Source organism: Ciconia boyciana, chromosome 2 (assembly GCF_034638445.1).
Source record: "Ciconia boyciana chromosome 2, ASM3463844v1, whole genome shotgun sequence".
Taxonomy (NCBI): domain Eukaryota; kingdom Metazoa; phylum Chordata; class Aves; order Ciconiiformes; family Ciconiidae; genus Ciconia; species Ciconia boyciana.
The window spans coordinates 167,886,152-167,902,754 of record NC_132935.1 but is presented as its reverse complement, the minus strand read 5'-3'; the positions used below and the strand labels follow the sequence as shown (position 1 = coordinate 167,902,754).

The window sequence follows — 16,603 nt, the reverse complement described above, 5'->3', positions numbered from 1 at the left end:
CTTTTCCAACCTATACGATTCTGTGATTCTGTGATTCTGTGAAACGCTTGTGTTGTCCGACACTAATGTGCCTGATATACAAGAGGAAATCATGATCAGTAAGACCCTTCTCTTTTTACATGCTCAGTTTTCTGAGCAGAACAATGCTGGAAAGGATTTTCAGCAACTGTTTGCCCACAGTTGTTCTTAATAAAGGGTAGAAACTGCAGCTGAACATTTGTCAACGCTTTATTTTTAAACTTGACTACTCCGTAGCTCGCCTTTTTGTAACGAACAACATTACCTTTCATTTTAGGGAGTGCAACATTGTTGATTTTTCCTTTTTTTCTCCTCTCTAGTTAGAATGGATGCAGTAGAAAAGAGAGTCCATACATTTGTGCGAGTCAAGCCAACAGCCAATTTTGCTCAAGATATGATCAAATTTGGGCCAGACAACAAGGTAGAGAAAAAGAGGAAGTAGAGAAAAAGAGCAAGTGTGAAAGGTTTGGAATTTGATTTCAGTTTTGCCCACAGAAATGCAGAATTCTTCCATTCCTTAAGGCCATGCATAACATTTTGGTGCATGTTGATTCATGCGTTCCTGCTTGCTGTTCTCCTCTGCGCTGGCAGTGGCTCGTGGTTTTGTATCAGCAAGTATGAGCATGGGAAACATACTTCTTGAGATACAGTCACTAGAGAAAATCCTCAAAAGGACTGGGACCCCGACTGATCCTTAAGGAATTCCCAGTGGTAACCACGATTTCAACCTAAGAGGTCTCCCTGTGGTACAGTCAATTTCTTTCCCCCCTTATGCAAGTTTCTCCCTTCACCTTCTCTTGCTTAACTAATAATTTCCTGGGACACAAAATCAGACACATCGCTGAAAGGTAAGCAGATGAGCTTAGCCACATTTCCTTTTTTAAGAATATCTGTTACCAGAAAATACCATCCCGGTCAGTAAAACAATACTATTATTTGTGCCCCGTTTTCTACTTGTCTTCAGTGGGTGGTTTTTTTCAGACAATAACTGCTGAAACTCTTCATGGCTACTGAAGTTATCTTCATCTCTTTTTGGGTTTCAGAGCATAGATATATACATCAAAAAAGATGCCAAGAAAGGAGTTGTGAATAACAGGCAGACGGACTGGTCCTTTAGACTGGATGGCGTCCTTCACAATACCTCCCAGGAACTGGCTTATGAGACTGTGGCTAAGAAATTGGTGTCCGAAGCTTTAATTGGCTATAACGGTAATTTGTTGCTATTTTTATTATTTTGACAATAAGTGGAGATTTGATCCAAGGGAGAGATCCTTTTGATGTTCCATTTGAGGAATGCAGAGGTTCCCTCCTGAGTTTATTCTTTTGCTTTGAGTCTTTTCTAGGCACGATAATGTGCTATGGGCAAACGGGGGCTGGTAAAACTTACACGATGACGGGAGCAACTGCCGAGTACAAGCATCGAGGAATCATACCCCGGGCTATACAGCAGGTACTGGATCTGAATGGGAAAGAGGCTGGAAGAAATAACAAAGACGTCTCTTGTATCAGTTATTACTGATACTCATAAAAGTGTTTTAACATGGTGAATATGTTTTACGTTTATCTCCACCAGTCCTTTTTTTTCTTCTTCTTCATTTTAACTAAGTGATGATCATTAAAGAAATAAAGGAGCCTGTAAAACATAGTTACTTTGTACCTTTGTTTTACTACACCATGACCCTGTGCACTGATAAAGGTGTTGTTTCAGAGCATTGGGATGGTGGTGGCTTGAAACACGCTGATTTGTCGGTCCCGTTGCCGCATAGACACGTCCCTGTCCAGAGGCACACGTTGACCACTGCTCTGAGGGGGCAGGTCTGCTTATCTTTGGGCAGTGATACTGCAGAACGCTCTCCGCTCCCACAAAGACAACTGACACGCACGGTGTGGGGCTGACATGACGCATACAACCTGAAACAAAGATGGGACGAATTCTGTAGTTATGCTTTCTTGGCATTTGCAGAGGTTGTTCCTGTTTCATTCCGCTGGCTCGCATGAGGCACTTGCTGTTTCTCAAATGTAAGCAGGCCTTCCTAAGTGGTGTTTTTAAAACTATCATTTTGGGAAATTATATTAAAACTGTTGACTTAGCCCTGTCAGCCTTCAGGCAACCACAGTTCAGAATTAGCTACAGGCACACAGATGCACTTTTACAGAATCACAGAATCGTATAGGTTGGAAAAGACCTTTAAGATCATCGAGTCAACCGTAAACCTAACACTGCCAAGCCCACCACTACACCATGGCCCCGAGCACCTCATCCAAACGGCTTTTAAATACCTCCAGGGATGGCGACTCCACCACTGCCCTGGGCAGCCTGTGCCAGTGCTTGACAACCCTTTCAGTGAAGTAAAATTTCCCAATATCCAGTCTAAACCTCCCCTGGCACAACTTGAGGCCATTTCCTCTCGTCCTATCACTTGTTACCTGGGAGAAGAGACCGACCCCACCTCTCTACAGCCTCCTGTCAGGCAGTTGCAGAGAGCGATGAGGTCTCCCCTCAGCCTCCTTTTCTCCAGGCTCAACAACCCCAGGTCCCTCAGCCGCTCCCCATCAGCCTTGTGCTCCAGACCCTTCCCCAGCTCCGTTGCCCTTCTCTGGACACGCTCCAGCCCCTCAATGTCTCTCTTGTGGTGAGGGGCCCAACACTGAACACAGCATTCGAGGTGCGGCCTCACCAGTGCCGAGTACGGGGGCACGGTCACTGCCCTGCTCCTGCTGGCCACGCTATTGCTGATACAAGCCAGGATGCTGTTGGCCTTCTTGGCCACCTGGGCACACTGCTGGCTCATGTTCAGGCAGCTGTCGACCAGCACAGAAAGCTGCTCAGAAAGTTATAAATAGCTTCTCTGGAAAGCCATAAATAGCTAATAATTCTGTTTGTGAACTAGCACCGCCACTGACAGACTTTTTGTCTTTGTATAGGTCTTCAAAGCGACTGCACATTCCGTTGATCCATTTGTCACTGTCCGAATATCCTACCTGGAAATCTACAATGAGACGTTGTCTGACCTCCTGTCCACCATGACAAGCAACGGGACCAGTGACATGCAGATGGCTGTAGTGGATTGCCCACAGGGTGTTTATGTGAAGGGCTTATCTATACATTCAGTTAGCCACGAGGAAGAAGCTCTAAATCTCCTTTTTGAGGCAAGAGAAAACAAATATTACACTTCGTCTGATTGTTATGTTTATTGGCTTAGCTGAGGGAGGAGGCAGTAAAGCGGGAGGTGGGTGGCCAGGACATCTGGAGGGAGGAGGTTCAACCCTCTCTGTTCTCCTTATTGTGGGTAGAAGAATTGGTAACTCTTTGTAGCCAAGTTCTTGCAAGGAAAGTGTCCCTGGCACAGAGATTCTGGAAGATCTCCATGGAGAAACCCTGTTTTTAGTGTATGCCAGAGCAAGCCAAGTGATAGAGGAAATACGTTGGGGTGAAACCACAGGACGTAGCAGCCTTAGAGATTCCAGGCATCACCAAACTAGTGAAGGCAGCCACAGAATCCGCCTCCATTTCAGAAGGCTTATCTCACCAGCGCCTTCAGCAGACGAGATCCCAGACAGCCAAAAAGACTTGTTTTCATTACCCTGGTTATCACATAAGGGTGTCGGTGAGCGACTTAGTGCAAAGTGTACGATATTTGGGATCCTTTTAGACCCACCAGCTGACCTACACTGGAATTTCTTCCTGAAAAACACACCTGCCTCTCCCAGCTATGTCAATGCTCCACGAAAAGAGTCTTACCAGTGCCATCTTTGGCAGATAGTTTGGGACGGTCATGGCACAGGTACCGTTAGTTAGATTTTACGACAGGGACATTCACACAGTGGGTTAGGTTTGTGAAGGGAGTTTGCTTACTTATGTCTGCATCTTTTACTTCTGGGTGCTTTAGTTCATGGAAAACATGAATAAATAATTGGTTTTGTATGCAGGAAGTGTATTTTTACCAGAAGCCATCTGGTGTCCTTAAAATCTTTGACTTGCTTTTTTAATAATGGGACTGTGGTGTCCTAAGCCAGCCTCTGTGATTCGTAGGAGCTCCTATTTTCTTTTTAAAGAGTAGAAGGATGATGATAATGCAGCTTAACTTGAGATCTAACTTAAGAAGAAATGCAAGTGATGCCTGGGGCTCCGTTCAGGTCCTTAGATAAGTTCTGCCTGTGGTTCTAGGTTCACAGAGAAAGCTCCAGGCTTTGAGGAGGCTGCCCACTACGCTGTGACGCTCTTTCTTCATCTGTGGAGTGGGGTTGATAGTATTTACCTAGACATCTTCACCTTCATTCTTGCTCTTGGATTTACACTCCCTAGCGTGGAGCCAGTCACTGACCTTCCAGCTCTCAAAGGTCGTTGTCCTTTGAGACCCAGGCAGACCAGACTGCTGTGAAACCTGTTGACAAGTGCATTTCTACGCTGTAGAGCCTTCCGTTTCCTTTTCTGCCTTGCCAGCCTGGCAGCACAGCTCTGCGATAGACTGGCGCTCCTAACAAGCAGTTGCAACATCATTGTCAATGTTGCTTTCTTTTCCTGTAAGTAGGCATCACAAATTTGTGGCTATCATATATGTGTGAGTTTTCTATGACATTTAAAGCTCGGGGAGCTCTTCAGTTTTCTAGTCATCAAGAAACTGAAACAGCCAGAGAGGTATTGCCTCTGAACAAGGCTTGCCGGACTGTTCCTCAAAAAGCCACAGATGTGTGAGCTGAGCCTTGAAAGTGGAAATGCAGATAATGTGGTCTCCGGTAAAAGGCATTATTACAGTAAACAGAGACCTTTACCAACCACAGCGTGAAATGCTTTGAGAGGCCTTTGAGTAAGAAAACGAGGCAAATACGGTGAGCTCCTGCTCTGACTGCTCTAACCAACCCATCGCTGTTACAGGCTCTGCAGAGTGAGGATTGAACCGCTGTCTATTTAACTGTGTCCATTTCTAATTTTCCTTTATTCTACCAATGCAGAACTTTAAAAACAGTCTTCATTTTTTACTTCGTTTGCAGGGTGAGACCAACAGAGTGATAGCAGAGCACACACTGAATAAAAATTCATCCAGATCCCATTGCATCTTTACTATTTATATTGAGGTAAGAGCTCCAGCCGTTTTTCTAGGAACTCAAATGGCTGAGGATCTCTACATGTCTGGTTTTTACTGTATTTCAGTTTGGTCTACTGTTAAGTACAGTGTATATTCTTTTCCCCCTCAGTCTCGTTTCAGAGCTTTCTCAGATGTCAAACGCGTTAACTCTAAAATCAACTTAATAGATCTGGCAGGCTCAGAGAGACTGAGCAAGACTGGAGTAAGTAACGGAAGAAATATTTCAGTCCATGGTGAAGAGTCCAGTAATCAACATGGGGGAGGTGAAATTATGGGGTTTCCCCACAACAGAATTCAGCCTGCGACAAATAGGAGAGACTGTGACAAATTGAAGGTCACATTAACACATCAGAGGGTGCTCAGTTGTTTGCAGCTGCTGTGTATCACTTCTAAGTCCACGTATATGTGACTCCCATCCTGCACGTGCCTTCCAACCTGACCCAGAGTCAGTTAGTTTATCTGACTCTATCATTTCTCCGCAAAAGAAAGGGCCAGAGCCATCAACTATTAAGACAAAGAACCTCTGATTTTCCTCTTCATTCCATGACTGACAGTGCAAATCCCCCACTTCTGGTCACAGCAGGCAAACTCTTGAAACTTTCTTAGAGCATTAGGGCTCAATAACTGAAAGCTCCTCAGGTCCCATGGGACATTCTGTAGTGATCAGAATAGAAATCGCATCAGCCCTGTGACAAATACATAATTTACCCTTTGGGAAGGAAAGCCAGCGGTCCTGGTAGACTGAGAATGAAAAACTGAGGTCTCTGAAAACTTGTTTTCAAACCGAGGGAAGCTCTAGATCACAAATTTATTGGGTCTGAATTAGATCCTTACCCTCGCAGTCCAGCAGAGTTGTACCCTCAGTAAGGAATATGTTCGCTTCTGCGGTTCGGCCAGAAACACGTGTTCTGGAAGCTTTGCCTTTTGATATTCGTTACAGTCTGAAGGACAGGTTCTGAAAGAAGCCACGTACATCAACAAGTCTCTGTCGTTCCTTGAGCAAATCATCATTGCCCTGGCCGATCCTAAGAGGGACCACATCCCCTTCCGGCAGAGCAAGCTCACTCACGTTCTCAAGGACTCGCTAGGTAAGAGCTGTGGATTACAACAGCCCACAACAGCCCCACATAGTTCCTAGAAAACAGTGTTGTTTCAATGAGCATACCAAGTCCTAAGGCCATAACATATAAACACATGGAACTAATTCGTTATTCAAAGGATATCTGTTTTTTCTCATCAAATAAAACAGCAGGCGCAGGACACAGTACAAAGCCCACACTGATCAAGCCAGTAGAAATTCACAAAACCTTAGTTAGAATACTTTAAAAAACTACCACCAAAAAATACCCCCAGCATGTTACAAGCCTTTTCAGATGCTCCTGCTTTAGCACGAGGCTACAGATGATAAACCCAAAGCTGTGGTGCATCGTGAATCCACAGGAAAGGCTTATGCTCTTGGAATGCAGGCTGGAGACACGGGAGGAGAAAGCAGCTGAAAACAGGCTGTAGACATTTGTGTGGAGTAACCGAAGCCGTCAGAAATGAGAGTGACGTTTGAGGCATTCTGAGCACAAGTCTTGTGTTGCTTTTAGGAAAGGCAGTGACTATGTCCTGCCAGGTTCCCCGCTGTTAGATTTAGGCCAAGGGTTTTTAAAATCCTCTGTTCCAGTTTTCCCGATTTCAGGCTTTCACAGTTTGTATTTCCATATTCTTACTTCATCATCGCCACATGAGAAACACATTTTACCTTTATTCTTAAGTCAGTCTGTGCCACTGTGTTTCTGGGAACTTTAGAGGGACAGTTACAAACTGGCTGTGATCTTTGCTCTTTCTTTTTCTCTATTTTAGTCAGCACATAATATAATACATTCCAGAAAAAGAAACAACAAAAACCCCCAAATTATATTATTTGCCCTTTTTTTTAATTTATTTTTTTTCCAGGGGGAAACTGCAATACTGTCCTAGTGGCAAATATCTGTGGGGAAGCTGTGCATGTGGAAGAGACTGTAAGTTGAACTGATTTCTGCAGAATTAAAGTCTTGTTCCTGCTACTGTTGCAATTGGCCATAGCAACGTTTAAAGAACAGTCTCTGAAGGGCTATGGCAGGAGTCCCAGAGACTTAAATTAAACATCCTGTCTAATTCCTCACAAACATGGGATAGCTCATCTTATCTCAAAGGCTCAGAAAACAGATTGCTCTCCCCAGTCTACTTTGTGATGCAAACGGTTGAGTGGTAACTGGGCCGGGGGGGAAAATGAGAGCTTGAAATAGAGCAGGCACAAGCAGCTAAAGTCTAAGCGCACTGGATAGAGTTAATTATTAGTGTTGGTTCAGCTCTACGAATGTGTTTGAACGGTCCATCACATAATGAGGTCAATGGCATTGCACCAGTTCACATCAGAGCTGAGCTGCCTTTCTGGTGCTTCAGGAATCAGGAGTAATCTCCTAACAGTAAGGCTTTTTAACCTGTGAAATAATCAAATCGGTGAAAGTCTCACTGTGTGAACTGGATCGGCTTAACCACATCTGTAACACAAAGAAGGGAATCACTTTGCTCTTTGCCAAGAAAGTTTTACTTGGTAAAGGTAAAGAAAAAGGTAAAGACAGACACCTGCTATGCAGTTGTCTTCAAGGCAGAGTTGTTTTTATCATCCTCCTCGTGTTCTGATAGCGTCTAGAAACTTGTAATATTACTGAGGAGACCACTGCTATACTTCGCATCAAGAGGAGGATTTTCAGGCTGCAGGGGCTTACTCTCAAGATACCCAAATGGCAGGAATTAAGCTTGAAGGCCATTGATGTGTGATTTGGAGTTTTTAGGCTGTAAGTGTTATTTTGATCAGAAATGGGAGTGGGTATTTTTGAGATCACAGCTCTGGTACACAACGAGCCGTCCACATGCAGAACAGAAAAGGCAAAGACACCGTCTGAAGCTGGCTAATCACATAGAAGGCAGCGAGCACTAGAAGATACGCTCCTGGAATGAGAAATCCTATACTGCTCCCTGCAGTTAAATAGCTTTTGTATTTCTGCGTTCTGGGATCTGATATGATTAAGTAGTAACAGATTATGAAAATTATATCCTTGCCAATATCTCTTTCAGTTACTTAAAAACCATGTTTTTCAGTTGTCTTCTCTTCGTTTTGCTACCAGAATGAAATGGATCACAACAGAGCCAGTCATCAATGAGACATATGACCGAGAGGTATGTAGAGAAGGGGAATGGAAGAAGGCATATTTTCTCAGGTTCATTAATATTTAGGATAATGACCTTAAAAACCGGAGGGAAATTCAGTAGTTTAATGAATTTAAACCACTCATCAGCCAAGCTGGCACTTGCTGAATTTAGGTATATGATAAAACAGATTAGTATTAAACTTTCTTCATTGGTATTTAATTAGTTACCTTGAATATGCTGCAGGCTACAGTCATGCAGATGGTCACATCTTCCCTGACACGTGGTAATTCTTTCAACTGCATACGAAGGAGTCCTTAATTTTCCCGATAAGATTCACCTCTTAACAGAGATATTATGTTGTGGACTACTCCCCTGGTATGTGGGGAAATCATCTCCAGTCCTGCAGCTTTACACAGCATTATCCCCATTGCTGCTGGTAACATAACATTTTTGCCACAATTACAAAACTTGTTTAAACAAGGAAATAATTTAAAGAAAGTGATCATAGTATTTCAGATGTCCTGAGTGCACTTTCACAGCTGAAGCAGAGCTGGCAGCAGTAAATGCTCTATGAATTACTGATAGCCCACAGAACAAGTTTAGAATGATCTGATCTGTAACACATGTGGTGTGTGAGAACCCTGCTGTATTTCATGGTCTGATCTCGCTGGCAAGCAGAGAAACAGCTGGGGAGTTTCCTCCAAGAGCTTCCAGAAGAAGCTGTGTAACAAACTGTCTTTTCCTCTTCAGTCCCTTTCATTTTTGTTGAGATGTGCGGAGTGGAAAGGAGTAGCCAAAAGAGCAGTGTTTAAGGAAGCTATTGTGCTTTGATGCTCAACAGGTCACTTAAAAAGCAGCTCAGTATCCAATTCGCACTGAATCTCAAGGAGATTTGTGTACCCACACGTTTCTGGAAACACATTCTAAGTAGCGAATGCTTGAAGATATTCCACATTATGGAGAAATTCAATCAAATACACCACAGGAGACTGCCTCCTCTATTAAAGTTAATGTCAGAACTCCTACTGAGTTCAGTAAGGGTCAGAGTGGAAACCTGCATACTTCTTTGCTTTCAAGATAAGATCTCATAGTCCAGAACTTGATGGCCCCTACAGTACCAGATCAGGAAAGCATCAAATTAAAAAACAGGGAGGCCCTTCTTTTGATGGCTTAGGCTGACTCTGCAGGCAGTACACCCAGGACACAACAGAAGCTGTCCTGTTGGAAGCTAATCAAAGGCAAAGTGATTTCCAGACTCACTGCTTCACTGATGCAAACCTGACAGCAAACCCTGGGGGAGCTGGTGCACAGCTGTGATGTTCCCTAGCAGCCCGTTTCATGCTGCTTTTCAGCAGTTTTTTCTCCAATAGCATTTGGTCATTTGCTCACCCTTTTGTTTTCCTGTTAGGGGACAGTGAAGGCTTTGGAGAAGGAGATTACTCTTCTGAAGCAGGAGCTGGCCATGCATGACAGCTTGGTAAGGAACAGGCTGCAGCGTCTTAGACGGGACCTAGTTAAGGCTCTGTCATGATCTTTGTTTTGCAGCAGGATCAGTTGACTCAGTGTCCAGTGTGACTGTATTCTTCCTCCTGCTTCCAGCACTGTCTTTCTGGGTTTAGGCAAAGCTCTGAAGATCCCACACAGTGAGACTGTGTTGTACCTTCAGTCCCCATCCACTGCAGATGTGTTTTTCAGGCTCTTGAAGCCCTTCTCTTATTTGATTGAAATGTGAAGGGGAATGCATTGATTTCAGCATGCTCCCAAGTCCCATGTCCTGTCAACTCAGATGATGAGAAGTCGCAACGGGAAATTAAACATAAGGCTTCCCTGGGCACTAGAGCAATGTCAGGTGTTCACCAGACTAGTACTTGCTTAGTTTTTTGTAATTCACTGCTACTCGGTTGTTCACCTTTTTCCTTAGGTAAATCGTTCTTTGGTGACTTATGACCCTCTGACTGACATCCAGATAGCAGAGATTAAGTCTCAAGTCCATAAATACCTAAAAGGAGCCATTAATGAAATTGATGTAAGTAGCTTTCTAGTGGAGAAGGACTTATATTCTGTTTCCATCCCATTTTACTCCAAGACAGAAGCTATGAAAATGTCTTCGGAAGAGTCTGTCTTTAAGCCCAAAAGTGCTACAGAACCATAATTTAATTTTTTTGCACGTTAAGGATTGTCTTCTTGTTTTCATACCATTTTTGCTTTTTTGGAAGCTTGAGGAGACTTTTCCTCAGTTTTGAAACTCTTTGAATTGGTTTATTTAGAACTTCTTAAAGAACTAGTGTCAAAGTTTTGCCCTGCCAATGTCAAACTAAATCTTTGCAAGGTGTGCTGCCAAAATATGTCCAGTCTCTTAGAGACAGGTTCATTAGGGCAGGGTTTCTCAACTTGAAACTACCCGTTGACTGCAAAATGATTGCGAAAAGAAACAGCAAAAGTCCTGCGTACACAAATACTCCTGTGGGGGCAAACAGGAAAACAAACAAAATGTGAGAAAATGAAAGTCATAAATGCACGCTCAGAGTTACTGTAAGGTTTTGTTTGGTTGTGAACGGAAGCCACTGTGACAACAGTGCAGAAGATGCTGGCCGACTGTTTTCCAAACAGTTAGATAACCCTTTAGTTTAAACGAAACCCTTGAGACACTCCCTCTCATTTCATGTAATTGTTATCTTTTCTCAAAGTCCCTGTTTTCTCCCTCCAGCAGGCAGGAGGGGAGCGGAATAAGGGCTTACGTGAAGGTGTGTTTTACCTGGCCTGCAAAATGTGATGTGGGTGGAGCAGGGAAGGTAGAGAAGGACTAAGGAGTTTCACACAGGGAAGGATGTCTTCAGTGGCACCAAAGAATCTTTTAGAGAGAGGGTTGAGAACAGAGACAGTGCATTTCATAGCTTGGTCCAGTCTCTCGGACCTTGGGAGAGCTGAGTGCAGATTCCTGCTCAGCTACAGACTGCCCATTACTTATCTGTCCGTGCCTCTGCTCATCATCTCCAAAACAGAGATAACAGCACGGCTCGACTGCACTGATTTGTTGTCATGGGTAAGAGGGCTAAAGATAGTGCTCTGGCAGTTCCAACTACTAAGGCAGTCTTGGGCAGTAGTAAAAAGAGAAGTAGCATCATAATCCGCAAGGTCAGTAGATGCCATCTATGTCACATGTAAAATGATTGTAAAAAAGTCATTACCTTGATAGCTGTGCGCTCCATGGAATTTACCACAGTCTATCAGATTCTTCTCTCTTTACAAATCTCCTCGGAGTGAGCAATGTATCCAGCCTGACTCTCAAGTGCAGGATAAAGGTGGCTCTCCTTGAGTGTGGATACCCAGGAAGTGGAAAGCAGAGTCCTCACAATCTGAAATATTTGAATCGGTACAGCTGACCGCAGGATAGAAATGCTTACCTGTATCTTCACTGTATACATCTCTTCCTCAGATAGTGAACATCAGGCAAGTCCAGGAGGTATTTAAGCAGTTCAAACTGATTGTAAGGTAAGACGTCCAAAGTTGATGCATCTCACAGAAAGGTTTCGAGATTCCACCAAGCATTTGTCTGTGCTATCACACTTAGAATGACATTGGCGAAGAATCATTAGGAGGTACGGGGCATAACTTGTAACTGAAAACGCAATTCTGGACAAATTCTGCTGGCCTTTGCACAACAAGACTATTGTCTCTAACCTTCCCGTGCTCATGAGTCACGTGCAAGGGCTCTTGATGGTAAACGTCACGGGTTAAAAAGTCTGCTTGGCAAATATACCATCACTGAGCATAAACTGTGCAGGATCCCTAGTCATGGAGCGTATCTCCATGGTGCAAGGCAATCTACAAACAGATCAAAAGAAAAATCTAACTGTAGGATGAGATGATATGAAGCGGTCTCACCACGCCAGCATCTAAAAGCCATCAGATTTACTTTTTTTTTAGAGATCATGGCAAAGAAAGGTCAGAAAGCAATGTGGAGGAGCATGATAAGAAGGCTCGGTGGTTATTTCCAGGGAGGCGGTTTCTGATGTGTGGTGTGGGATGGGAGGAGGCATGAAAGTGGCTATTTGAAAATGTCACCAGCAGATGATGAAAGTTGTTTTTTGGGCTGAAGGAGGGAAGGTGAATGACAGGCTGGAAAAAAATCCTAAAAATGAGGACAAGCAGCTTCCATGTCATGAAATAGAAGAGAACAAAGAAAAATAAGGATACTAGGGCGACCCACCCACTCCCTGCCCCACCAACCTTTGCAGCAATGGTCTGGCTAGGCAGTAGAGGTTGCTACACACAAGAGTGACATTGGGATATTGCTGTAGAAAATCTGCCTGCCCTCGAGAAACTTGTGTGAACACGAGTGTCTGTGTACATCATCAGACTGGGCAGTCAGACTTTGCTGGGACCCAAGACCAAAATGGGTTTCATGGTAAAATTTTGCCTGATTATTATTTTTTTAACTTGGGACTCCTTTTATTGTTCTGAAACAGTGGGCTTTAGTCTTTTATAACTTCCAGATTCTCTAACCATTTTCACTCTCGTATCGTGTATTTAAGCCTACTGACAATGCTTTACTCGTTCCCTTTCAGTGCAAAATCACTGTTTGAAAATCACTAGGTTAAAGTAAGGTGATGGAACTGAACAGAGGTAATATTATTTGATCTGAACCATTAGAAGGTTACGCTAAGTATTAAAATAGCCATCAAAAAGCTTCCCTATCTAAGAGGCCTAAAGGGACATTGTAGAAAAAGAAAGGAAGAGGAGAACGGGAAAAGGTTACAACGGTTATGGGGAAGAATAGAAGGAGCAAGGTGGGGTGTTTGGGAATGAGATCACAGGTAAAAAATGGCTTTCTTTGGAAATCTGATATTGGCAGATGTTACAGGTTTTGACATATGAAATACTCCTCCTTGAACACAATGGTAAGGGGCTGTTTTCTCCCCTAGTCAACAGGAGCATGAAGTGGAGGCCAGATTACGAAGCAAGTACGCTCTGATAGACAAAAATGACTTTGCTGCTGTTGCGGCTGTTCGGAAGGTAATGCCTGGTGCTTGAGCCCTGCCCAAAATCCATCTTAGAATTGGCTCCTTTGCTGCTGAACCTTGAATTGCTTCAAGTTCTCTACTTTTCCCCATTGAAATCTGAAGCTCGGAAATGTTAACGGGATAAGCGTGTCAAAAAACTCGCACAGAGCAGAGGTGCACCGGTTAACCAAGTGACATTCATATCAGCAGAGGATTAGGCCCGTTATCTGAACAGAATAATTTATTAAATGGGAATGAAGAAAGCATTAACTAGAAGGTGACCTGTCTGTCAATCAGTTGTAGAAGGCAGGGTGAGATCACCTGCCTCTGACAAGGTCCCCCTTTAATCCTTATAATTTCTGGAGCAAAGTAAACGTATCATTTGCAAGCCATAAATTCAGATGTGGACTCTAACTTACAGTTTATAATCTATTTTTCATTACTTATTTCCATTTGTGAAATATTTTCTCTCTGAAGTGGTTATTTCCTTGCCTTGGTTTTACCCAGTACAGCGGATAAAATAATCATTATCTGTTACGCAGAGTCATTTACTTGCCCTGTGGCTTAACCGAAGATGCTTTCAATTTTTTGGAAGAAAGGCAGAAGGGAAAATGCAAAGTATTTATATAACAGAGAAGCACAAGGTCTCTAACAGGCCTATTCAAGTCTTTATTTAAAGAAGTGGAAAACAAAACTGAAACCTGATTTAGGTAGATTTTAGTGCTTAATGGCCCCTCTGTTTTATAGTTGAAGCAATATGAGAGATAGTATAGGAAACATAATTCTCTTACGCATCTTCCCTAAATGAAGACTTCTGAGGGTGCCTTTATTTCTGTGACATTAGACCCAAGTTATTCTCCCCTTAAGTGGCTGAAACCTTCGGCATATGAATTTGAGGATAATTTTGGCCCTATTTTAGTTTACACGTCGTTCTTTTAGATGTGTTTCTCTGAAATACTTGGTAGTGACCATACAGATTTCTGGATTAGATTGTACAACAGGATGGAATAGCTGCTGGGCAAGGGCTGTCTAGCTTTTGTGGTCTAGACAGCTACAGATCTAATGCTTCCTGGTCCATGTTTTATTTCTTCCTGTTTCCAGGCACGTGTGGTTGATGTGGATGGCTGTTTGGTGCGGGAAGAGGATGGACGTGGTTTTGGGACTAAAATTGCTCCTTTTTCATCCAGACGTGGTGGGAAGAAGAAATCCAGGAAAAGCAATGAGCAGCCCAAGTGAGTTGAGTAGCCAGACAGCTCTCCCTTTTCTCTGATAATGTGTCATCGCGGTGACTGGATCTGGTCAAGGTGTGATGGGCAGCCCATGCAGGAAGGCAGAGACAAAGCTGGCTGAACGAGCGTGTGGAAGTTTTGTGTTTCCTCAAGGATGACATTCCAGCATAGTGCTGGAAGGGTTTGTGGTGTCCTTGTGGCCACCAGCCACACCATCAGGAGGATGTTAGGGGAATGCGTGTGGCCGTCAGGCTCAGCCTGTGGTAGGGCAGACCTCTGTTACGGGGAAGATTTACTGCAAACGGTTCGTCTGTGTGTCTGTTACGGATGACCCAAGACCATGGAGCGCTGTGCAGGGTGTGAGCTGTGGACACAGAGGGTGGACAGGCTTTGAGCTGAAGGGCTTGCAGCCGGCACAGACAGGGTTAGCCTGTGACGAGAGAGGTGGAGAGCTGAACACGCAGGCAGGGTAACAGTCCTGTGATGGTGTCAGAAGACATGTTAAACCTGCAGTTGTTCTTTAAAGTGTTAGGTAGAAGGAGATCTGCTAAGTGGAAAGGGAGGAAGGAACAGTGGAGAGAGGAGCCGATAAGGAGAAGAGATTTTGAGAGGGAAGGGGGAATCAGCAATCAGTACTGGAGCAGAGAAAGATCCTTCAGTTTATAGAAGTGAGGTCCCTGCACTGGCAGTTTCTACAACTACTTCTGTGGCCAAGAGCATCTGCTTGATTCCTCCCTGCCATTTCCCCAAAGTCCTTCTGTTAGAGAGGAGGGGAACCACCAAGACTTTAGTATCCACATGACACGGGGGGACTCCTCTGTGCACTTCTTTTTTTAGGGAGATGGAAGGAGATTTGGCAAGCACTTTTCTGTATCTCTTTCAAGTCACACTATCCCCTCCAGACAAGACTGGTGGTGTTTGTGGAGGTGAGCTGAGGGAGAAGAACAGAGAGCTGGGCTTGATTTAGATGTGGGGTTAGATCAAATCCTAGGGGATTCAGTTTGTCGGTTCCTCTGAAGGTAAAGAGGGTTATCCTGTCTGCAGGTGTGCCTCAGTCCAGACAGGGTGGGACTGTTGTCCTTGTGATCCTTCTCAAGAGAGCTAGTTCAGCTTGGGCTATGTTCTATATTATTTGCTACACAAGGCAGTCCCTCTACTCTAGGAAGTAAGGATTTGTGAGAACAAGGCTGATCTTATTCCTTGTCAGTAGATATTTCACGGCAATGTCAAACTGCTAGTTTTTGAATCAGCAAAGCTAGCACCCGCAGCATGTTTTGGTTCCAGTTTCCTATTATGAAGAAATTGCTCTGGTTCATCTTTTTCCCCCTGTCAGGAAGGAAGGAATCCGGAGTTCTCTTTCTGGGAGAGATCTGGATGGCTTTTTACCATCAAAAAGTCAGTTAATAATTCCCACCAAGGATCTGGATGTCAAAGAGGGAGCAAGGAACCAGGATACAGCAAATATTGATGCAGAGCTCTCAAAGCCAGCTCTCGTGGAGGATTCCCAGCGGCCCAGGTAAGCTTTCCCTGTAAGGGAGTATATCCCCTTTGCCAGAGGGTGGTTTACACCAGAGTGATTGCATTGTGTTCCCCTAGTACAACTACCTGCTTCAAAGTAAAGAGGAGAGATTCAGAGATCTTCATTGCTTGGATGCAGAATTGTGTTGTAGGACAGCAGCGGTTGTACAGACACACTATGTATCAAAGTATGTTGGTGGCGGTCATCTTCTCCATCTGCTTTGAGCTCTGTCCTGATCAGTTGCTCTATTAAGTGTGAAGTCTCTGAAAATCGCAGCACTCTTCACCTTTTGGTTAGTAGTAAAAGCCCAGAGAGACCTCGTGTCCAGCCACAAATCCCCACACTCTCGTGAAAATGGGTCAATAGCTGCACAAGATCATGGCAGGAGGTGCGGTACCAAGACAGAAGAGTGGAGAATGGTCAAAAATGCAGCAATGTGCCAATCATCTGCTTGTACCACGACAAGAGTTTAACATGGGAGGGCAGCACTGACTTGCATTTCATTTTGGATGGAGTTGATGGGGTAAAAAAATGCTAAGGCTACTAAGACCGAGGACTCTTTCCAGA

At 44.0% G+C, this 16,603-nt stretch overlaps 1 protein-coding gene across 1 annotated transcript in view; it reads left to right on the top strand.

The window, feature by feature from the left end:
• KIF9 (kinesin family member 9) overlaps window positions 1-16,603 on the top strand; it is a 31,493-nt gene that overhangs the window by 4,606 nt on the left and 10,284 nt on the right. Inside the window, exons 4-18 of the mRNA XM_072854898.1 lie at window positions 339-439; window positions 1,062-1,227; window positions 1,362-1,468; window positions 2,944-3,168; window positions 5,011-5,094; window positions 5,215-5,307; window positions 6,046-6,193; window positions 7,047-7,111; window positions 8,235-8,312; window positions 9,694-9,762; window positions 10,207-10,311; window positions 11,722-11,777; window positions 13,211-13,301; window positions 14,390-14,520; window positions 15,851-16,033. Of these exons, the coding sequence (XP_072710999.1) occupies window positions 344-439; window positions 1,062-1,227; window positions 1,362-1,468; window positions 2,944-3,168; window positions 5,011-5,094; window positions 5,215-5,307; window positions 6,046-6,193; window positions 7,047-7,111; window positions 8,235-8,312; window positions 9,694-9,762; window positions 10,207-10,311; window positions 11,722-11,777; window positions 13,211-13,301; window positions 14,390-14,520; window positions 15,851-16,033 (1,697 nt within the window). The 5' untranslated portion in view covers window positions 339-343. The remainder of the gene's footprint in view (window positions 1-338; window positions 440-1,061; window positions 1,228-1,361; window positions 1,469-2,943; window positions 3,169-5,010; window positions 5,095-5,214; window positions 5,308-6,045; window positions 6,194-7,046; window positions 7,112-8,234; window positions 8,313-9,693; window positions 9,763-10,206; window positions 10,312-11,721; window positions 11,778-13,210; window positions 13,302-14,389; window positions 14,521-15,850; window positions 16,034-16,603) is intronic.